The 25,247-nt window shown below is 42.4% G+C and overlaps 1 protein-coding gene across 1 annotated transcript; it reads right to left on the bottom strand.

Annotated features, from left to right (window-relative positions):
• Positions 1-21,626: 21,626 nt before the first annotated feature.
• On the bottom strand, positions 21,627-24,143 carry LOC138974510 (uncharacterized). The gene is made up of 2 exons (XM_070347226.1): positions 23,329-24,143; positions 21,627-22,573 (listed from the first exon to the last, which is right to left on the bottom strand). The coding sequence occupies exons 1-2, from the start codon at positions 23,972-23,974 to the stop codon at positions 21,627-21,629; spliced, it is 1,593 nt and encodes a 530-aa protein (XP_070203327.1). The 5' UTR covers positions 23,975-24,143.
• Between the last annotated feature and the right edge of the window lie 1,104 nt (positions 24,144-25,247).

Below are 25,247 nucleotides of genomic sequence, written 5' to 3'. Positions count from 1 at the left end.
CGTGTAATCTTGAATGAAATAGTAAGATTGTTTTTGTTGCTCAAGACTGTTATTTTTATGGAGCTTTTCTCAATGTCTGTCCAAAATTGCGCACCATAAGAGAGAGGGAGGGAGATAGAGAGGAAAGAGAGAAATTTTGTTTCCCATCCACATCAGGTACGGGTTGGTTGTTGATGTAGAACGACTGATAGCAAAGCAGTCAGGTCAGATAATGCACACAGCACGAGACGCTTGCAGAGAAGGATATACAATCAGGGTTCTTGCATGCTTACAGTGTGATCTTTCTTGCTATTTTTCATCAATGAACATAATGCCACAGCAAAACATATTTAACCCAATTGTACTTTGTGGTTTATGTTGAGAGTGAAGTTAGGATTTATCTTTTCAAGAAGTAGACTCTGCAGTCGTTCAGGCTATCCAAATAATCTAATTTGCAGGCTTAGATTCCCAGTTAGCTAGCACACAAAGAGCACCAAGTGCAGTGACATCTGTGTACAGTACAGAGTAGGGCAACCGAGCTTGACCCATCTGTGCAATTATAAGTTGATCAAAATGCTAATCGAATTGATTGAAAATTAAGCAGATAATACCCTCCTGCTGCATATTTTATGCACACATTTTTTTCAACAAAGTAACTAATTGTTTACAGGTTCTAGTGTTCATCACAAGACATTCTTATTTATATTTTTATTTTCAGAAGCCATATACTCAGGATCATTCCACATCTCATACCTGCATGTGCATACTTCGAAACCATTGAAGAAGTCACACATGAGTAATTATATCATGATCCTTCATATATATTTATTTCAAATTAAATCTTTCATTAAAGGCACAGTAAGCCTCCCGTAAACCATCACAGAGCTCCCCGAGCGTCTAAATACAGTACAAGCATACTTCCATTTGAACGCTCACCGAACGGGAACATCCTGGCTGCTTTCTGTCGAGCGTGAGACATTTTCAAAGAATTTATTTTCGTAGTCTTGTTCCGTTAACAACAACGGCGCCTCGTTTTTGCGCTAGACCTAACTTTTAAAATCTAAATAATAAATTGACAGCTTGTTACACAAACATTCTTTAATCATAAAAGAATTCGTTTTTCATCAAGACAAGATCAGAACAATTCGAAGTTGTGAAAGTTTAAAAAAAGAAAAGCCCGGAAGCAGGGTCACGCAAGGGTCGTAGCAGACGACGGCCGGTTTATCAGTGCAAATCGCCGTTCCTCTCAACAGTCAAAAGCCATCGCTAGAGTTCTTGTGAACCACAGCCGTTGTTTCGTGCATAAAAAAAACCGTGCTATTGTAGATAAGCTCACGTCGAGTCGCATTCAAATGACTAACTATGACGACTGCATTGTGAAAAGGGAAAACTGGATCACACGGGTTCACGATGGCTCAGGGGTAAGATAAACCACGCAAAAATAAATTCTTTGAAAATTGTTCGCTCTTTACGGAAGGCACCTAGGATGTTCTCAATTGGTGAGTGTTTAAATGAAATGGTGTTTGTACTGTGTGTAAAAGCCTGACCGTATCTGTGATGGTTTACGGGAGGCTTACTCTGCCTTTAAACACCTCCATATGTTACTAATTCATACCAATGTACAACAATACAATTTAGCAACAACAATATAGAGAAAGACACACTTAACTAATAATCTGCATTCAAAATTATTACAACACTTCTTTCGACACACACACAAACACATACTGTTTGGAATCATACTGCTAAAGTTGAACGAACACATTTAACAGCAACATGCAAGCATTCATTCTTGTATTCAAGAAACATGCAAGTATACACTCTTCGTTCGTCTTTCAATAGACATTTTCCGAAAAAGACTGTGTTTGAGTGTTTATGGAGTAGTTTTATTTCTGGATGGTGAGCCGAGATAAAAAAATTAAAAAAACACACACACATGTTGATCGTATAATAGTGAACACTACTCATAAAGTGCATTATTTTGTCAAAGTGTTGGTGTCGGAAATATGCACGAGGGAGCCCACATTCACTGCCAGCATGATAGTTTGACTGCTGATTGAAACATTCACTGCCAGCATGATAGTTTGACTGTTGATTGAAACATTCACTGCCAGCATGATAGTTTGACTGCTGATTGAAACATTCACTGCCAGCATGATAGTTTGACTGCTGATTGAAAAAGTTAACACATGATGGTAGTACTCATAAGCTTGGATGTGCAGGTTTTGGAAAGAACAGTGCGTCATATTTATTTGCAGAAAATGTGTATCGAGACTGTGAGGCTTTTCATCACTTGCCTGAACATTATTATCCCTTGGCATAATTAAGGTTCATAAGGGTCGGCGGTCAATAAAACCCTCAGTAGATTTGTTTCCAAACATCGTCAACTGCAGTGTTGCTCTTAGGCCTAAGTTGTTTTTTCTCTCACTGGTCCACACTTTTTTTTTCTGATTTGAAGCACTGTTGTGACCACTGGCTAATCAGCCTGCTGTCCGGTACTTTTTGACATGTTGGAGGCCCTGTGATTGAAATTTTGTTGTGATAAATCTTGAAAAAGTTGGCCGCTAAGGTAAATCCACTTCCTCTCCACTGTATAGTTCTTGTCCATCAGACTGTTACTGAAACAAACAGTTCAGAATATCATTAGTGCGTATAGTCCTTAAGCCAAAACACTGCAGCTTTTTTCGTTCACCTCTCCATCCACTTATTTGTTTTGCTTTTGTACGTAGTACACTCACTCTCTTATCACACAGAGTTTCTCAAATAAAAAAAGAAACAAAACTAAAAACAGAGGAAACAAGCAAACAAACACCACCACAACCAAGAAGAAGAACAACCTAGCTGAACATAAACGCAAACATGTGCATAACTCAAAATGGTAATTAGGTAATTAATCATGTCTAAAAGCCAATTCCTAGAAGTGTGTAAATAGTAAAAATGTAAAATAAAAATGTATCACTAGAAAACACACACACACACACCCACACACACACACACAAACACACACACACACACACACACACACACACACACGCGCGCGCGCACACACACACACACACACGATCTTGTATTTTCTGATAACATGTCCTAATTAAACCATTGAAGAATAGGTGCCTGAACTTACTCAGAGATGAAGAGTTGACCTTCTGTTGTTATTCCTCAAGAGATTAGTTCTGCTCATGCATGTCGCCTCGGGTTTTCCGTGTTCGGCCTGCATGCAGTTCCCCAAGCATCCGCTGTGTAAACGGATGTCTCTTTGTCACGTCTGTAGCTCCACTGGATATGAGGCTTCTTGTAAAGTTCTTCTGCAATTTGCTGTTCCAGCACTATCAGTCATCAATGTAGAATACTCCACCTGCAAAAGTGTCAATACCCCTAATAATTATGTGTCAAATAACTTCTGATTCATAATGTAGATCTACACCCGATAGCCGAAATTGTGTGACTGGACAACTGATGTGTAAACCTGATGAAATATAATCTGTATTTGGTATCACTCGAAAATTGCTGCTTCCATATTCAGCTATGAATCTTTAAATTACAATTTGAAACTGATTTACCCCTCCCCTTCGCTTTCAAAAATCACATCAATCTGAGAGAGGAAACATAAAATCCCCTAACTTGTCATTTACTTCTGGTCGTTAGATCTAAATTACAACTGAACTAGGTGCACAGACCATAGATGTGTATCTATGCACAGACTAAGTTTGAGATCTACTTGAATGAGTGAGCTGCCATACCGTGCCACGCTACCCAATCTCTCTCTCTCTCTCTCTCTCTCTCTCTCTCTCTCTCTCTCTCTCTCTCTCTCTCTCTCTCTCTCTCTCTCTCTCTCTCTCTCTCTCTCTCTCTCTTTCAAATAACCTGCTGAAGGGTTGGGGATACATGTGTTTGGGATTATCTATTCGAAAATTCGCTCACCTTCAAATGTAGACTCCGTTGCGTCTTCAGCAGAACATGGTCAAAACCATGGGTCATAGTGTTTCGTGACGTTCAACAACAGGCTTTGAATGAGTTCATCGGCAGTAAACAAACAATTCTCTCATCTCTGCTCGTGGTTGAAACACAACCACAATCCCTGACAAAACAGATTTTCCAGTTTTCGAAAACTATCCGAAGACTTGATGCACTGGTCACACTGGCCGAATCAGCTATATATTTTCTCTGGTGAATCCATGATTTCCAACTCCATCACAAGGATGAGACAATCTAAATTTATGTTTGCATCCCATTATCTGGAAGTTGCAAGAAGAATCAAGGAATAGGAAAGTTGGCGGTGAACAGACAGATCGACTGACGAACGCCGCTGACAACTTTTTAATTATGCCTGGTCACGGGGTCACATGCGCAGAAAACATGCGCAACCTGTCTGTCGTCTGCTGCAATCTCGGTTTCTGATAACTTCACTACTTCCGTTCGGTCTAGAGCAACGAAGAGAGTTTTACCTTGTAATAGTAGTAGTACTGAGAGCGCACAGGCCCCGCCCACTTTGATCCCGACCCGATCGTGACGAGTGCCTGTGCTATTGCCTTTGGATCAACCCGCTTTAGAACTTCAAACCACTTTACTCAATTTGACATTCATTCCTCCGCCATGACACACACTCTCAAACTAGGACAAAGTAGTTCGCCTTTGTTAACACTGTTAAGTTTAATATTGAACATTGATGAAATAAATTCGAACAACGAAATCATGGTCACTTCAAAATATACCAGATAAAAAGAAAAGCAGTGGCCACAGGATAAAAGAAACCAAAAGGAACAACAACAGCAACGCATATCCTTCCGCGATAGGATGACAGTAAAGTCGTAGCCAGGCGAGTCGACAGCTTTCAGATGGTCACTTCTCGGTTTGGTGACTGCACAAATATATTGGTTGATGTTGATGGTACCAACGTGCACAGGACCTGCAAACAGTGTTGTTAGCGTTTGCTGGGATGTGATTGTGGCAGTGACAGTGGAGACGGCTGGAGTTGAAGTGGCCGATGCGGGCGAAACCAATGTGTCGTCTGCCGACACTGGCGACAGCTCCGAGACCGGTGCAGTGCCGTTTAGCATCAGACTGAAACCACGGTGTTCCTCTTGGGAAATGCTGCTGTAATTGTTAATACTCTGGACGTTTTTATGCCCGGATAGCTGCATTATTTTGGTCGGAGGAACGTTATTCTCGGAAAGTTTCTGCACTAGTGTAGCCAAGTGGCCTGCCCCTCTCTGTGTGTGATTATCTCCTGCCCAACCCAGTTGCCTCCCCTGTCTATAGCTATTCCCTGTGTGTGTGTGCTAGTCACATTGGGTTTACGTAGAGGTTACATGCCGAGTCTCAGTGATTATTAAAAATAATGGTCGAAGTTGGCGGATCATGAAAAATGCGAGCTTCAGCGAGCTTTTTCATGACCGCGAACTGAGACCATTATTTTTAATAATCACTGAGACGAGGTGTGTAACCTCTTTATTCCTCCTTTCTTCAGTTATTCAAAGAAAACAGGAGTTTTTGTGCGAAAGTTTGATCGAATCCGAATCACTCAACCAGTCAACCTGCGCAGGCGATCGATTAATGCGCGGTTGTATAGTTCCGTGCAAATCATTCCATTCTGTTAACACTTCTTGTCAGTTTCCCTGTTTTAGACTAAAATCAAGTACACAGATATGCTGTTATTCTGCTGTGGCGGTAAAGGCAGATATTGTGTGTTCTGTTTATGTTTTAGTATCGTATTAGTTTAGGATAATGTTCTTTCGTCAAATGGGACTAGCAGACGAACTTTTGCACCCGTGTTCCAACGTTAATTACTGTATGAAGTTCAGTTTTCTGGGGAAAATAGTGTATGAAACCGCTTTGTGTTGTTTAAATTGATGAGATGTGTGCATTTGGTTGCGTGTGATCTGTTTATAAAATGAAATATTGTTGAAAACTGACCGTCGGATTGCAGTCAGTGTTGTCGAAGAAACTGCGTTAAAAGAAGGGGAACTACTCTTGTCGGCAAGAGTATGAGTTACTTGCCTTGGGAATTTGCTTGTGATGAACGGTGTGTGCACGGCAGATCTAGATTCAGAAAACAACCTAACTCATGGATTTTATATGGAGATTCGTGTGTTCAGGCCTGTAATTGTTAATTTAAATGTGGTATGTTTGTATTGTTTGCTCCAGAGATGTATATTTCGTACGTATAGAGCGTTCGGAACTTTTCAGTCGCAAAAGTAGTACCAAAACAGAACAGCTTCTCAACCCATTGCACTATCGAGGATTCAGGCTGTTGCTGGCTCGTTATTTGTTTGGTTGCTGGGTCATTATCGAAAAATAACTAGCTCTACAAGTTTACAGAGGTAAAGAAGCAGAGGGGGGAATAAATTCAAATAATGCCCTTTGTGCTAGGAAATCCCTAACTTGAAATGATGAGAAGCAGCAGCGTAACCTCTAACCATCAGTGCCTAAGGAGTGACTAAATAATACCTGGTTGTCTTTGTGCATTGTACTTTATTGTGTGTTTACTATCGTAGGGTAGGCCCCGACCGGATGCATTTCTAATCTCTTATCTCAGATTTAGGTGACTGTCCGGGTATCGTTGGACGGCGGTTTGTCAAGTGGGTGTCATTTCTTTTGACAGGGTACAATCATTGAAGATGTCAGGTAGCTTGCAGGTCTTAGTCTCTTACCCCCCCCCCCCCCTTCTTTGTAACTGGTTGTAATCTAATGAGTTTTATCCGGTGTGCACGGCAAACAGACCCCTTCTTCCCCCTTCAGCTAGTGTAACTACTTGTAATATTTCCGGTGCTTGACACCGACCCGGCTTCATGCCTCGGTAACGATCCCTTCCATTGGGCAGGCAATCTTAAGACGACACCCCCCGTTGTCTGACACCGGGTATCTTTCCTATTGGCTATTGGGAATCGGAGTTGACCAGCCTTTAAAAGGGAGAGCATTAGGTTAGATCATCATCCTCCTCATCACAACTCAGACGGGCTTGAGAGAAGTCGCATTGTCACCTCGCTCTCACATCGAATTACATCGCTCACATCTCTACGTTTCTTGTGCCTTGTGTCTGTGCGGTGTTGTGCTGGGTGAGCGGTCTGCCTGACATTGCCTGCTTTTCCACTGCGTTTTTTTGCGCTTAGGTTTGCTTCGCTTTGTTTCGCTCTCACGCCTCAAACGCTCAACGTGCTTACACCTGGCTTCTAACTACCTGATTTTATTACTTGGCCTGCTACAGTAAGTGCTGTACGGTTTGTGCTTTTCACTTTGCCTGTTTTGGCCGCTGTTTACATGCGTTTATGCTTGGGCTTTTTATTTGCTTTGTTCCGCTCAACGCTCCGGTGACTTTCTTTCGACCTTAACCGGGTCTTGATTTAACTCTGGTCGCTTTTATTTCCGCGCCTCGCTGCTGAGGCCCTTTTATTTTTTGTTTGTTTCTTTATTTCTATGCCCTGTGGTAAGCATAGCCTTGATGCTGATTTTTAGACCACCGGTGGTGTTGGCTTCTTACCATTTTTTTTTTTTCGTGGTTGTTGTTGATCTTTATTTCTTTTAAGTCGTGAGCTGTCCCGGCTCTGCTTTTACCTCACCTTTTAGTCCTGAGTTGCTAAACCGGTTTTTTATTTTTTTTTATTTATTTTTTTTTTTTTTTAAATAGCCCTGGTGCTTTTGCAACAAACAGATAGCCCTGGTGCTGTAGTGTACGCAAATTTCTGGCTTGCTGTGCCCGGTCTTTATGAACATTGTTTTGTCCTTTGTTGTCATGGTTCTCTACTTCTGGCATGAACGATGAGTTGGGATAGTAACGGCCTCTTTGACCTCAGCTTCCTTTCGGAGCTGCCACGAAACACATCCAAACTTAGCGAAGAATTGTGGAGCTTTCACATTCCATCTCCACAGGAGAACTCTGACCTGTCCATTGAATTTGGGTTGGCGGCAGAGAGCCCCGCAAAAAAAGTACGAACAGATATGCCAACAAACAAAAATTCGAGGGCTAAGGCCCAGGCCTCCCAGAAAAAAGGACAACAGAAACAAAAACAAAAACCAGAAAAAACCCAACAGCTTAAAGGGCCAGAGGCGAAGCTCAGTAACCCAGATCCAAAAGAACAAACAAAAATGGACCCGAAAGCAAAAGTACAAACGCAGGTGCATGCCCCAAAACAAAGTCTAGAGAGAGATAGTCTTGACGGGACTGAGACTGCATCCACGTCTAAATTAGCCCCAGTAAGTAAAAGCAGTGAACCAGGACAGAAGTCAGTGAAGCAAAACTCAGACGAGACAAACACAAAACATGTCTCTACAGTGAGCAAACATAACGATTCAAAAATCGAACATCATGTTCCTATGCACAAGACAGTTGTCCCACTTGAACCCAGTTCTGACATCGAAATAAGGTCGAGTTCTTCAGAGGAAAACACCATCCATGAGATGGAGATAACTCTGAGGGAAAACAAAAGAAAACGTTCGCTTAATAACGATGAAATTCAAAAAGCAAAGAATGTCGTTCAAAATGGGAACCAGGCAGCAAACCTGACCAAAACACAACAAAACATAGAATCCGAAAAAAACTTCACTTCTGAAAATAGAAACAAAACAGGAAAGGGGGCAAGGCGGTCTCTTTTCAAAGAAAGGCAACCTACTCCCGAGTACGTACAATACCCAGTTATTATTGAAGACACTAAAGAAGGAGTGGCCACCTTTAGAGGGCTAGGCCTCCGGCGCTTCCGTACCCTGAACTCAACCATTGGTGACGTCATCTCTCTTCGGCCTTTAGCAGGGGAGAGGTGGCTGATCGGATGCTCCAGTGGCAGACAACAGCAGAAACTGTTACGTTTAACCAACATAGCCGGTGTTTCCATCAGATCGTTTATTCCTGAACCCATCACAGAGGGAGTCATAAAAAAGGTCCCCCTTCAACATTCTGATGAGGAACTACTCACCATGAAAATCACAGTTCAAATCCAAACAGAATCCGGATGTCCAGCCCAAAAAGGTCGAGAGACAGTAAAACGTTTTTACAGGTTAAAAAACAAGGACAAAGAACTGTCCGAAGCAGTAAAAGTCACCTTCAAAACGGCAGTCTTGCCACGTATTATGTCTCTCCAGGGAGAGGAATACTCAGTAGAGCCCTATGCCTGCCCTGTCCGCCGCTGCAGTCATTGCAACCGGTTTGGCCACGGGGCGGCTCAATGCAAAGCACCCACCCCCACATGTACCCAGTGCGGGACCAAAGGTCATGGCCGTGATGGCTGTGTGCGGGACCGTCACTGCGTGAATTGTGGGGGTGATCACACAGCAGCATACCTCGGCTGTGCGGAGTATAAGGTAAGGCTCAGAGCGAACAGGATTCGTGCAGCCTCCTATATTCCGTATACCGAGGCTATGCAAAGAGCAAAAGAAGAAATAAACAACGAAAACGCGGAAAGACTACAGAGAGTAGCACCCCCCCAGTCCCCACGAGAACAAAAAGACAGTTTCTGGAGAGCGGATGCTCCCCAAAAGACCTCAACCCCCCAAACTGGATACGCTAATGCCGTTCGCCACGGCCGTTACAACAAAGATAAACACCCCCCCTCACCCCTGGTGAAAAGCTCAGTCAAAACAAACCATAAGGAGGCGGACAATGGCACTCACCGCACTGCAAAGAGTCCACTAAACAAGGGAAGAGACAAGCCATTTAACCAAGAAGAATTTGTCGCCTCAGTGGCCGATCAAATTTACAGTATAGTAATGAAAAAGATCGAAACCGACCTGGAACAAAAACAGCGAGACATTAAACTTTCGCAGGAAAGGGAACTGACAGCAGAAGTTCTCAAAAAAGTCGATAGTCACAGAGACTCCGTGTTCATAACAACCCAAAAACCAGAAGAAAAAGACCTGAGAGGCTACCTGGAGCTCTGCCTCACCTCTATGGTGACTGCTAGGCAGAAGCAGAGCCCCGAGGCTCTCATCAACTTATTAACGGATACCTACTGTTTTGTGACAAAAAATAAAGTGTCCGTCCCCAAACCAGACACCTGTCTCATGGCCCTCAGCGCTCTCGCGGGGAGCAGAGATCTGTCGTCTGAGGAAATTCTCATAATTAAAAAATCACTGTAAGTCCCTTGTAATTCTGGACTCCCTAAATGGGGGGCAAAATAAAATAAAGCCAGCATAAATACATGATCGTCATTTGTCAACGGTATTAACTTAAACAAAGGGGACACACAGCTCGCAGGGAGCGAAGGGCATTGCCCCACCTCGCGGGCGCGTGTGTGCTTTTTTTTTTTTTTTTTTTTTTTTTTTCCCCTGATGGTTTTAAACTCCTGTTTCCGGATTACACAATAAACATAAAAACATGATTATATAAACGAGAGGATAGCTGTTTCCTCTCTTCGCAAAATGTACTTCAAACTTAACCCGCTTTACAACCCTGTATGATTATATGGACAAATATAACCTTATGCCAATTCAACTCTTTAACTCGGACGATAAACACGGTCTCGACCATATCTCGTTCTTCACAAAAGTAATCTACAACTCTGACATATCCTGTTGTTTTTAAAACTAAAACGCTATTGTACCTCTTCCTATAAATGGTTGTTGGCGCTCGGGTAACAGGGAGCGAAGGGCAGTGCCCCACCTAGTGATCGAGTGCCACAACCCAGACTCTTCCCTTAATGTACATAGTAAATGAAATGATGTGTCCAAATGTTACTAGAAGATCAGTATTACGTGTTTGCGCATGTTCTTTATATTATTCTCACAATGTAGTCACTTCTAAACCTATTGACGGGTGGTCCTGATTTTTATCTTTTTTTTAACGAAACTAAAATTGAATTAAAATCCATGTTTTTAATGGCCCTTCCCCTAGGAAGTCAACGCATATAAAAGAAAAATTATTAATATTCCTCTTACAAGGATCTTAACGTATATTTCTTATTACCCCACCCTTACTCATGGAGAGCGGGGTCGGGGTCCTATCACGGTCGGGCTTGCTTGGTCTTGCCCTTTTCTTTCTCTCCTTTTTTTTTTTTTTAAAGCGTATCATCAACTCACGTCCCTAAAAGGAACATTTCCTGTGAGGACGTAAAGGACCCCTAGATTCAGATTAGATCATCAGTCAGACAGTTTCTTGCTCTCACATCGAGTCACATCGAGTTTTCGCTCACATTTCTACGTGTCTTGTGTCTGTGCGGTGTTGTGCTGGGTGAGCGGTCTGCCTTACATTGCTGGCTTCTCTACTGCGTTTATTCTGCTGAGGTTGCTTCGTTTTGTTTTGCTCTCACGCCACAAACGCTCAACGCTTCGTGCTTACACCTGACTTTTAACTACCTGATTTTACTACTTGGCTACGGTTTGTGCTTTTCACTTTGCCTTTTTGGCCGCTGTTTGCTTGTGTTTATGCTTGGGCTCTTTGTTTTCTATGTTCCGCTCAACGCTCCGGTGACTTTCTTTCGACCTTAACCGGGGGCTTGATTTAACTCTGGTCACTTTTATTTCCGCGCCTCGTTGCTGAGGCCCTTTTATTTCTTTTATTTCTATGCCCAGTGGTAAGCATAGCCCTTGATGCTTGTGATAGTAACTGTGCAATACCGGCTGCTTTTTTACCAATCTGCTCCGCGCTTGTGCATCGGCGGTTGCCTCCCTTAGACTTTTACCATAGCCTTGCTGCTGTCTGTTTCTACCTTCTCCGTTCAGCCAGGATTTCTTCGTTGTTGTTGTTGACCTTTGTTTCTTTGGGTCGTGGGCTGTCCCCGGCTCCGCTTTTGCCTTGCCTTTTTGGTCCTGGGTTGCTGGACCGGTTTTTTTTTTTTTTTTTTTTTTAAATAGCCCTGGTGCTGTACTGGCCGTGTTGGGATGAGAATGCAATAATAACATATGAACAACACAGAGCTGGACTCTACAGTTTTTAACTGCTCTATCATGGCGGAACTGCCATTAGACTCAACTCGGTTGTGCGAAAAAGATTGGTGGAGCCTCGGGTACCCATCGGAGATGTCTGGAACATCGGTTGAGTCGAGCGTGATCGCCTCCACGACAAACAATAACAGCCCAAATCAAAACAACAACAAACGCTCCGCGAAGGTCGGTCCGGGGCGTCACCGTGACGTCAGCCGCGTGGCCCAGGCCGGCGAGCCAGGTGGGCCAGGCGATACAGCATCGCCGCTAAAGCGCCCGCGCGCGGTCAGCGATAGTGACGAGGAAGAGGAGGGTAGGAACGACCCCTCCTCACAGTCGATACCGGAGTGGGACGTGTCCCCTACGGCAGAGGGACTAAAATTAGCCAGGCAAGAAGAAAAAGCGTACCAACTGGCTAAAAGCAAAAAACTGCGGAAACGCAGGAAAACAAATAAAACTACCCACTCAGAGAACAAAACTCAAACTAACCCTGTTAACACAGACATCAACAGCCAGGCAATTCAGGAAATACCCCCAAAACCAACTCAAAATCAAGAGTCATCAGTTAAAAAGCAGTCAGAAACCCAAAACCAAAACAAAAAGTCAGCCAGGAAAAGACTGTTCCATGAAAAAATCACCCCCACCCCTGACTTCCTGGAGTTCCCTGTCATCATAGAGGACTTGAGGGAGGGCCCGGCCACCCTTCATGGACTCGGCCTCCATCTGTTTAAAACTCTCAGTGTTGCGGTGGGAACCATCCTGTCAGTGCGTAAGCTCCCTGGTGGTCGCGTACTGGTAGGGTGTGTTTCCCCCGCCCAGCAACAAAAACTGATCGCACGGTCCAAGATCGGCGGAATAACCATAAACTGCTTTGCCCCCGAGGCCACTACCGAGGGGGTAATCAAAAGAGTCCCCCTCTCCCACTCGGACGGGGAACTCATGGAGATGAACGTCTCTGTCCGAGTCAGGTCAGACACAGGTGGCATCATAGAAAAAGGAAAAAACACAGTTAAAAACATGACCAGACTAAAAACAAAGGATCATAAACCATCCACAGCAGTACGCATAGTTTTTAAAGCTGCAGTCCTTCCCGAGTGTATCGTACTCGAGGGGGAGATATATGGTGTAGAACCATACTCAATGCCAGCCAGACGATGTGGCAAGTGCCAAAGACTAGGCCATCTGAAGTTTCAATGCCGGAGCAAGAAACCCACCTGCGCCCGGTGTGGTACCCTCGGTCACGAGGGTAAAGACTGTGTGAGAGACAGACACTGCATCAACTGTCAAGGAGAACACTCTTCCGCCTACCAGGGTTGCCCCGAAATTAGGCTGAGAGTTGAGGCAAACAGAATAAGGGCCTCCTCCTATATCCCGTACGCTGAGGCTCTGCTAAGAGCCCGTAAGCAGAAGGAACAACAACTAGTAAAACAGCAAGGTCCGACCCTCCCCTCGGAGAAGAGGGATGACTACTGGCGGGCGCCTGTCACTCAAGCCTCCACACCGCGCGAGGGCTACGCCTTCGCTGCGAAACGCGGCCAGGCGATAGACCACGCCCCCCTACTAGAGTCGATAGGCGGTGAGGCGGCGATACCGCCTTTCTCCCAACGGCCGCGCCCCCGACCTAAACCCAGAACCCTTAAGCCAAACATCAAACAAAAGCACCCGAAAGACACACACACACAGACAGAACAGTACACCAATACAGAACCAACACAAACACTCCCGTACACGGAGACGCAGAAAGACGACCTCACTACACAAATACTCACTAGGGTCATGAAAGAAGTGGAGGAGGGGATACTTAGCAAGATCCAAGCAGAGAGACGTAAAGCAGAAGAAGAATTAGCGCAGACACTCATACAGAAAATCTACACCACAAAGAAACACGTCCCACAAGAGCAATCAGAACTCCAAGCATTCTTGGAACAAACTTTGATTTTTATGATGCAGGCAAAACAACAACAAAACCCAAACGCACTGATAGACTCACTAACCACAATCTACAACTCCATCACAAAGCTAAATATCACCCCCATCAAACCTGATGACACAATGTTGGCCCTAGGCTCGCTGGCTGGGGCAAGAGATCTGACAATAAAGGAAATCTTACAGTACAAAATGACCCTATAATGGAGCACACCAGATACCAAGTTTTAACCGTTTTATTTTTAACCTCCCTAATTTACCTTTCAATGGAAGGACTAGGCACAGGAAAAAATCAAAACCTGAGAATCATGCAGTGGAACTGCAGAAGTATCAATACTACAATCAGCTATCTGAAAGACTTTTTATATAATGAATCATGTGATATATTGGCCCTACAGTCAACCAATGTCCACTACAGCAAATTACCCAAACTAGATGGCTTTTATTACCCACCAGTAATTGACATTAAAAACAAAGGGAAATTAATAAAGGTCGCCACTTATATTAGATGTGGACTATCCTATGACGTTGAGACTTCACCAGTCTCATCAGAAGAAAATGTATGGTCCTGCCTGGTTCAGGTGCATATGAAAGGCAGCAAAAACCTAAATGTCCTAAATATTTATTATCCTACAGGCTGTGCGAAGAGTGGTCGAACCGCTTGGATCAGTAACATCTCTCACAAAAACAAAAACTGGCTGATAGCTGGAGACTTCAATGACAGGCACGTAATGTGGGAACGAGATTACCCCCCAGGGAAAAAAAGCTACCTAGCAGACTGTATTATGGACTCGGGCTTCCAACTGTTAAACGACGGGGAGATAACTAGAATACCGGACAGTCACGTCTGTAAAGCTTCGGCGATTGATCTGACTCTCATTAGCAATTCCCTATTCTTGCAGACAGACTGGCATGCCTTCCCTGACACGCTTCACTCGGACCACATAGTCATCTTAACCTCTATTCATAGCTCCGAACCAGACAAAATAAACACCCTCCCACAACAACCATATTCCTATAATAAAGCCGACTGGCAACATTTCCAACAAGTATTGAGTGAAACTAAATTGGAAGACGTTAAAAACGAAGACATTAACATTTTTTATGAAAACATACGGACTAAAGTTTTAGCAGCAGTCGACCTATGTATTCCAAAGAAGAAGGTAAATAAAGTTTTTAACGAAGCTAAGGTATCTTCGTGGTGGAACGAAGAATGCAGCAAAGTGGTAGAGGCTAAGAGAGCACGCATTAAGGCCTTTTCACGAAACCAGAACAGTATAAATTATAACCTCATGAAAGAGGCGGAGAGTACGTGTGCCCTGACCATAGCTAAAGCTAAACTGTCCCATTGGGAGGAGTTTGTAGACTCATCCGTGAAAGATTATAAGGATTCTGGTAAAGTTTGGAAAAAATCAAAACGTCATAAGAGGCGTACTAGACTACCGGAGACACCCCTGACTGTAAATGGAATTAAAACAGCTACCGATTTAGACAAGGCAAATGTGTTGGCAGAGACTTTTTCTAAAGCCAGCCAATCAGCCCACCTAAACCCGGATGATTTATTTTTCCGCACACAAATGGAGGAGGAATTCAGCGATCCCCCAGTGACAACTCCAATCCTATAAATAGTCCCATTACGTCAAGGGAGTGTGGCAGAGCAATAAAAGATATAAAGGATGTTAAAAAAGCATCAGGAGTAGACATTATATCTTACAGATTAATAAGTAAGTTTCCACAACCGTTTATTAACATTTTAGCAGATTTTTATAACTTTATCTGGATTAAAAACACTATTCCCCAAGCCTGGAAACACGCACAGGTGGTAGCTATTCATAAACAAGGTAAACCTAAGGATGTGCCAGGTAGTTACCGCCCCATATCATTAACTCCCCACCTAGGTAAACTGTATGAAAAAGTTATAAAAGAAAGATTAGAGTTTTACCTGGATAAACATAAAATTATCCCCTCATGTCAGGCGGGCTTCAGGAAAGGCCGATCCTGTACAGACCATATTGTTAAACTAGTGGAAACTATGAAAAAAGCATTAGTGCATAAAAGCCACGCCCTTCTTGCCACCTTCTTTGACATACAAAAAGCTTATGACTCAGTGTGGCACGCCCGCCTCCTAACTAAATTACAGGGTATTGGTGTCACCGGGCGCATGTACCACTTCATAAAGAGTTTTATCTCTGATCGTGAATTTTCAGTTAGAGTTGGCTCCGCTACATCAGCCCCACAGAAGATAGATATGGGGGTGCCCCAGGGTAGTGTGATTGCCCCAACTTTATTCATGATTATGTTACACGACATAGATCTTGTGGACGTGGGAGGAGCCACCATTATGCTATATGCCGATGACTTAGCCCTGGTTGACAACACAAAACCACGTATCCTAAGTAATAAAAAACCAAATATGACCCCCTATCAAACTAAAATAGATAACCTGGTAGAGTACATGAACCTAAACGGATTCCTACTGGCAGCAGAAAAAACGGTCTTTATGGTAGTCTCAAGGCAACACAAACTGGATAAATGTAAATTAAACATAGGCGAAACAATCCTATCCCCCAGTAAACAGGTGAAATTCCTAGGCGTCATTATCGAGCGGAACCTATGCTGGTCACCCCACATTCTACACCTAGTAAATAAGGCGAATAAAACAATCAGCCTAATCAAACTTTTAAGAGCAGAGCCGTGGGCTTGTGGCAAAAAGATCATGACAGACATAGTTAGAGCCCTCGTCAGGTCTAGGCTCACTTATGGCCAGGAGGCTTTCTTCACGGCACCGAAATCTGTTTTAAAAAAACTAGATACAGTAGAACTAAAGGCACTGAAACTGGCCCTCGGCACATGTAAACACGCTAAAAACAAACTTGTTTACAAAGAGGTAGGCTGGACAACACTACAAGAAGAAAGGACACTGCGCGCCGCTCAATACGGTGTGCGCTCATACACAACTGACAACCCCACAAGTGAAGTCGTACGAGAATCCTTCATCAAAAACACTCGTATTCACATGGACACACTAAAAGAAAAAACTAAAACCATCTATGATAAGACCACACCTCTCTGTGATTTTGTTAAACCACTACTTACTGGTAGTAACATCACCCCGGAAAACATAGTAAAAAAAAAACCACAGGTATACCCCCCCTGGTTACTGGAGGCCCCAATTATAACAGACTCCCTTCACCCAACAGCCACTAAAGTAGACAACCCCCTTTTATTAAAGTCAATCGCCCAACAAGAACTCAAAACAACATATGTCAATTATTTACAGATTTATACAGACGGATCTAAACTACAGGACGGCACCGTCGGCTGTGCCTTCGTTATCCCCGATATGAACACTGTAAAACATTACAAATTGAACCCCAACATCTCAATCTTTTCCGCTGAACTATTCGCCATCATTATGGCACTTACGTTTGTTAAGGATTTACATAACAAACCAGTTGCCGCGGTGATTTGCACCGATTCCAAATCTTCTTTACAAGCCATGCAAGGAAAAACTAACAACCGTCTAGAACTCCAAAACGAAGCACTCTTCCTATCACATCAAATTATAACAGCTGGGACAGACCTGAGATTCCTATACGTTCCGTCCCATACGGGCATACGAGGAAATGATTTAGCCGACCAAGCAGCCAAAACAGCTACAGAGCTACCGGATGACTTTATCATCAATATTAAATTTTCCAAATCTGAAGCTTACGCTAAAATAAAAAAGACATTTTTTTGCGGCCTCGCGAGTCAGCCTGACGGGGGATCATTTCCCCCCCTCCCTCCCGGCCTCCTGAGAATGTTCCACAGAACCCGCACCGAGGGCTGTATCCATAACCTCTTCCTGCACCACTGCGAGTGCGGAGAAGTTTTTAGCTTTGAACACATCTTTCATAACTGTGATTTTAACAAAGTAAATTTTAATGCCGTGCATGAATACCAACACACCCACAAGCTCACACCAACACAATTTCTGTATCACCACACAGAACTAGGCTGGAAACACAGCTCCCTGCTTCTTAAGTGTATTTACAAGTCAAACATAGCTAGATGGTTTTAACCAGTGCAAATAATTTTAAGAGAACTCAATTTTTTCTCGGTATTGGGATGCTGTTTCCCAATACGGATACCTGCTTTTAACCGGTATTAATCAAATGTGGCTCTGACTTTTATAACTTTTAAACATCAATTGGATGAAATAAACACTCGTTTTTTATCGTCCCATCCCCCCAGAATACGTATGTGGATCCCACCTATATTCAAGTGATACAAAGTACTCGTCCTTATCCAATCTTAACAGATCCTCTTAAATATCTTATCACCCCCACTCCCGTCATCCTCCCTCTTTTGACCACCTTTTTTTTTTATTTTTTTTTATTTTTTTTTATTATTTTTTTTTATCGTATAAACCAATTCATGTCCAATATAGGCAATTAAGACCTGACGGACAATAAGCCCCTTAAATTTCTTCTTCATATCAGCAGACGCGTTTAGTGAGACCGATCATCGAGTGATCTGTGTGCTGCTCATATGTTGTTGTCGTGAAAGTGTCGGACCTCTGCCCAAATTTATCGCGACTTGTGAATTCGTGCCCTTGTGTTTCACTGAGGAGAATCTGTAAGTAACTAAATGCTTTATTCATTCCTTATGCTGTATTCATTCCTTATGCTGTATTCTTTCCTTATGCTCTATTCTTATGTTTCATTTGATGCTATGATGTTTGCATATATGTACATTTTGACGCTGATTTGGTCCCGGGCGATGTCCGACCGGTCTCGCGTCAGAGTTGATGACGCCATTTTGATCTAGCGGAGAGATGTGTATTCTAGATCAGTTTCTAATTACTTTCATGATTTGGCGCTGAAATTGAGCGTTAATAACTTCTAATATTTGATGACCAGTTGTTCTAAAGCTGTTTTAGAGTCTTGTAAATTAAAGACTCGTAAGAATCAAGTAAGGCAGACTCGTTCTCATACGTTTCGTTTTCGCTGAGAAAAGCCTGTCTCGCAATATTTTATGTCGAGAAGACCCATGTGTATCGTTGCGATCTTTTTCCCATTTTCATCACATATTATTTCTGGAGATCAGTAGAGTCTGAGTAGTAGTCGGTTAAAAGCCCAAAGTTAAGCCCCCAGTGCCATTGGCCCGTAAAGCTACCTATTTACGATTTAGGCGCAGAAACCCCTACAATTGATGAACGGGAATTATGGTTGACACATATATTTTGGGTAGTGAACTCGATGAAAAGCTTGTCCCACTATGTTTAAGTCGAGTAGACCTATGTTAGATCTCCTTTTTTTACAAGGACAGTTTAATAACGATGAAGTCCGGTAAGGTAAGTCGAACCTTTCTCAGATTTCGGTTTTCGATGAGAAGGGATTTGAATACTTTGCTGGACGGAATTCCGCTTCGTAGCCAGTTTGTTGAGGAACAAAGAAGTTCTCAGTTTTCGCTTCGCTGAGGATCGCTCTTTGTTTCCAGTACTGTAACTGTAACTTTGTAGGCGAAGTGTACAATATGACATGCTTTATGACGTTTAGTGATGCGTTACTTTTCATGTGTTTGATCATGTTGCTGCATTTCAAGCCGTATGTCGTTGACGGTTAATTGGCTGATGTAAGATTGTAGTGTCCGCCATTTTGACCGGCGTCCCCCGTGTAATGATGTCAGAGCGCCCCCATTCCCCTAGGTCCGCCCCTGATACACATTACATGGCTTACCTTCCCTGTCTTTTGTCTGGCTTTGTGTGAGCCAGTCATGTTATGTATTCTGTCCTGTGTCACTCTACTGGTTCTACTCTGTTTGTCACATGCATTTTCATACTCTGATATTTTGCTAGTCTTCATTTGTATTACCCTTTTACCTGTACATAATCTTATGAGTTTTGATTATCATTCCTTTGAATTCAGGCATGATAATGATAGTGATCTTCTGAGTTAAGATCTCAGACAATAGGAAGATATTGTCTACAGGCTGCTCAATTTTGACTGTTAATTCTCATGTTGCACTTAAGGCCATGTGAGGGCCAAATCGCTATTTTCCATATATGATGATCAGCACTGTTTGTGTCGCTTTTGTTATAATACTGATGGTCTCTGAATTAAAAAACGTTAACGTGTTTGTTAATTGTGTATGTCGTTGCTATAGAAACAGGAAAGTAAACAGCAGCCATATTGGATTTTAGGAACCGTTTTTTCCATATCCAAATGCTCGATTTCTGTCCAATATTTTGCATAAATATAGATTTAGATCATATCTACAGATTTACTATTGCTTTTTTCTGTGAGTATTACAGTTATTTAAATTTTTTTTTTTTATCATAATGTTGAAATTTTGCGTAAAATTTAATATTAAAAAATTCGTAAAGCCAACATTTCTTTTCCGATTCATTATTCAAATAGTAACTCTGTAGATAGTATGTAAAAGTACAAGTATGCAGAATTTCACAGAAATCTAACCAGTAGATTTGAAATCATTTTGTTCCCAAATGTCAAAACATGCAAACTGAGAAAAAGGCAAAAACGCACACAATTTGTTTTGAAACCATTGATAGTTGTAATTAAACTCAAAATACATACATGTATCTCCAAATTCCACACTGAGGAACGTTTTTCACACCTTAGAGACACAGTTTAAAAGTTAGGGAAGACATAAAACATAAGTTATTTCAAACATGTGCAGTACACTAGGAAAATTGTTTGTCCCGAGTTACAAACAATGCATACACACACTCCCAATTACAGCATGCACACCAAATAAAGCTTGCTCACTCGCTCACATTCACACATTCACACACACACACACACAAGCTAGCTCCAAATTACGAAACGTACCCAAGTCATCAATTGCACATATATATATGCGTACAATAACCACAATATATATGAGAATAATGTTAGCCACAATAACAATGACAAGTCGCGTGAAGCGATATAAAAACATTCAGTCAATCGGTATGAAACTTAAAGATCAACACCACAAACCAGTCATTGCCAAGACTACGAGATACATTTAGATAGTCTCGGCTAACAATACCGAGACGGATCACGCTCGTCTCCGCAAAGCATGAGACTGTATAGTACTTACTAAACCTATTTTCTGTAATTCTGAGCACATTGTTAGAGTGAACATAACTTATCTATATATTTTTGAATTCAGGAAAAAATGAGGAATGCAATGCAGTCAAGGTTTAATTTGTTACTAAAAATTAGATTTTAATCAAATTAATGACAACTTTAACAAGCAAACTCATTAATTTATTTTTAAGATTTTGAGCTGAAATGCAATACCATAGTCCGGACTTCGTCGAAGATTGCTTTAGGCCAAAAAAAAAAAATTGTCCGTTTAGGGTAACCCGACCGACCCTATCGATTTGGCGCCGACCCAAAAACTTTTTTTTGATTTCAAAAAAAAAAAAGAGATAAAAATGCTAAAAAGAGACATTTGGCGTTTCATTTAATATACGTTAGTTTTGAAACATGTATTCATCAAATATAAGAAGTGAATGTTCAGCCAACATAGCATTTACACAAACAAAAACAAAAAAACAAAAAAAAACCTACCTACCTACCGACCCTACTTTTTTTGGTCATGTTACCCTAAACAGACAATTTTTTTTTTGGCCTTACCAAAATTACAATCAATTTGGTTGAACTCAACTGCCTAAAAAAATCCGGATATGACGTCATCAAAGACATCTTTCAAAAAAATGGAAAAAAACCATCTGGGGATATCACACTCAGGAACTCTCATGTTAAGTTTTATCAAGATTGGTCCAGTAGTTTCCTCGGAATCACTTTATACACACACACACACATACACCATGACCCTCGTCTCGATTCCCTGTCTATGTTATAACATTTAGTCAAAACTTAGAACATGCCTGCAGCATATGCAGGGCCACCTTCCAGCTGAACAAGTTCTTCCAGTCTCTTTGACTTGGCTGCCCGCACTTTGTCTCTCCTTTTACTTTGCTTGTCTCTCACAGCCTTCAGACTGTTCCGCACCCTCTTGTGCATCCTGGCTGCTCCAAGCCTCTTCATGTGATGTCCAGTCTGGAATCCGAAGAACTGGGCAGAGTCGGCAGCAGCAGCAGGTCCAAAGTTGAACTCTCTAATAGCAGTCAAGACTGCAAACTCAACACGACTGCGGGAAGCAAAGTGGTCCTTAGCACATCTTGACCAAATGAGGCTGTGGAGACACTCATTGGCATTTTGTGTCTTACCAGAAACACATCTGCTGAGTAGGTGTTCTTCAGAAAGTCTCTCATAAATGGGCAACAGGTGTGCAGCTAACTTCTCCTCATTGAGGGGTGTGTGGATGAGGTGTTTGTGTGGACCTGGAACTTGGTGCTTCGCCAGCGCTTCCTGAAAGAAACACCACGAGCTCTCTCCAGCAGGACAAAGTTCATGTTGTGGATTTTCGTCAGTGGAAAAACAATGGTACAGTGATGCCATGATTGCTTTTTTCATGCTACACACATCCTTGTTGCTACGAATTGCCCGGTTGTAGTATATCTGTAGCTTGCGTATGGCATTGCCTGTCAGCTGACCCCTTCCACGTCCACCAAGAGTCACCCCTCGCTTTCGGCAGTCTGTCACCATGTTGCGAAGAGCTGTACCAAGTCGTTTACTCACATGGTTCACACACTCTTCCTTGTCAATGTGAATATCCTCACCATAGGGCTTGATGTCGTTGAGCTCTGTAAAAGTCTTGGAGTCACCGTCCGACAGAAGTGTTGTGTAGCGAAGCTTGTTGGTGTTCACCGATCGACGCCATATGACACGGGCTGCTTCCACCTCCATCATCCCTGATGAGCCTGCAAACAACAACAAAATAAGATTAAAAAATGTAATGTGCAAACAGAGTATTTTTTAAGTTTGTGTGTGTGCGCGCATGTGTTATTCACAGTCATTGTCCAGCTAATACCTCAACAATAATTAATGCAGAAAAAGAATTGAAATAAACATGGAATTACCAAATTACTGAATATTAAATTTATAGCAGCAGGTATAGTTGCACTGAACATGTTAGATTGTAAACGTTAAGCATAATTCATTAATTGATACTATATTTCAACGTTTTTAAATACACTTGTATTGGGCCACACATACATACATACATGTTTGTGTAAACTATTTGCCATCCCCTGACCACTACTCTAGCTCCCTCTGTTCTAAGCCCGTTGATTCTGAAGACTTGTGAATCTCTCTTCATGCTGTAGATACAGCTCTCTGTCTCTCTCTCTCTGTCTATCTATCTGAGTGTGTTTTCTTATTATTTTCATCACACACATGCACTCCCCCATGCCCTGAACTATTCTTACAAATTGGATTTATACGCATGTGTTACAACTTTCATTATTATTATCATAAATTGATGATCTGTCTTTATGACGCTTTTTTTTTAATCCATCATCCATGCCTTTGGTTTTCAGTTTCACTGGAATGCATGGAAAATAATATCCACTCATCACTATATTACATTTACTTGTAATTTGCTATATTTGAGTAAGTTGCTTAAATTTGAAATAAACTCTATTCAAATATTTCTGTGCAAACAGATATAATTTACCTTTATAGTTCACCTCACACTTGTCCAAGTGGTCCACGAGCCAGGCAGCATACTCCTCTGGCTTTTCCTGAAACAGCTTCTGCCCCGTAGACTCGCACACCTGGCAGTAGGTACACATGACATGGGCATCAACACAGAGTCCAGTGAGTAAGTCCACAGCACACCCAACCCCAATGTGCGAAGAGTGTCCACGAGTAAGCCAGGTGCCATCATAGCTCACAATAATGTTCAGGGTGTCATCAACACCAAGAGTGGTGCCACAGTATCTTGCATGAACTTCTCGAACATATGCAACAGTCTCACTGAACACATGCTTCCGGAATTCCTCCAGTTGTGTGAATAGTTGGCTGGCATGAGTATGAAAGGTCTTGTGGTGAAGTCCAGCTAAATCCATGTTTTCACAGAAATTTCTGAATGTGGTGGCTCCCAGTCCACAAGCAAGTGAGGAATACACTGCCTGTCTGTTCATGTCGAACACTTTTGTCTTGGATTTAAACTTTGTCGCCAGATACTGTTCATACACAGGCTCTTCGCACGAAGAACAGTTCACCTGGGCAAATACTGCCAAGCCACTTGTTGGTCTGGAGTCTGTGCAAAGAGACAAGCACTTGTTTTTACACTGTGGACAGCACAAACTTGCAACCATACTGTCTACTTCGGAAAAGTCTACAACACCCCTCTGGGTTTTTACCAGGGTTTCAGCAGCAGCAGATGACTTAGTGTCAACTCCACCGGACACAAACCTCTCATACGATTCTTTCTTGAATTCACTTCTTGTTTTCGTGCCGAGAATGTTTTCTGTCGAAGGAATCGACGCGGAAAATGTAGCACTAGCAGACGACCCCAAAACCGGCACTAATTCTCTCACGTCAGTCAGCACAGAAGCTGATTGCGCTGATTTCTTCGCCTTCCATCGATTCTTCACTTGATCTGTCCTCTTTTTCTTCGATTTTGGGGCTCCTCTGGTTGTTGATGGCTTGGTGCGAACCATTTTTGCACAGGAGCGTGTACTTTCACTGCTTGTAAACAAGCGCCATTCTTGTACCACGTGTGACGTGACCCCGGTTGAACGAATCAAATTCACATCGTACGTCATACTCTCCGTATAAGGAAGTTGGCGTAGATTGAACTACATTGAAAATGTTCCGTTAGAGCCGAAGTAGTCCGGAAAATAACGAAACAACGGTCACATGCAAACAGGGGAGGCTATGTAGCAAGCAACGTCATGCAGTGTTCGCCCTGTCGTCTGCTCAAATTTGCTGATCAAGGTGTTGAAAATCGGCAATAATAAGGCAAGTTCAAGACAAATGAACGCAATCAGGCGAGGGTTGGTGTATTGAATTTATTTTTATTGCACAAAAAAAACATGTATATGCAACATCAACGGCAGAAATTGAAAGAAAAATGACCACAGTTTTCCAAACAGTCAAAATGTCTAAATGCCCAAATCTGCCCAAAAGCTCAGAAATCACCCCCGCACATCCCCTTAAAATGTGTTTGCCTGCAGAAGAACTTTGCGACTGATAAAACTGAACATTGTGTGCAGTCGCGCTTGCACTTAAAATGTGTTTGCATACAGAAGAGCTTAGCGACTGATAAAAACCTAACATTTTGTGCAGTCGCATAGAAGCAAAACAGACTTTTAATCTAAAGCGATATGATTTAGTCGCGCTTCCCTGTAAAGTAATAGACTGTTGTCTAACGCTTCATTTTGAAGCATGAGAGCTTGCGCTTACCCCATGCCTGAGTTATCTTTCTTATTCTTGTCGTTATTATTCAACTCGATGAAGAAGTGTCTTCATGGCGATGAACACGCTTAATAATAAAAATTATTTTGCAGTTGCGGTTCATGCAGTTGGTTAATTTATGTAGAGCATTTTCCTATGCAAGGCTTAGGCCTAAGGGAAGATGTTGGTTAC

Source organism: Littorina saxatilis, linkage group LG8, assembly GCF_037325665.1.
Source record: "Littorina saxatilis isolate snail1 linkage group LG8, US_GU_Lsax_2.0, whole genome shotgun sequence".
Classification (NCBI taxonomy): Eukaryota; Metazoa; Mollusca; class Gastropoda; order Littorinimorpha; family Littorinidae; genus Littorina; species Littorina saxatilis.
The sequence above is the reverse complement of the archived record's forward strand: the minus strand, read 5'-3'. Positions and strand labels throughout refer to the sequence as shown.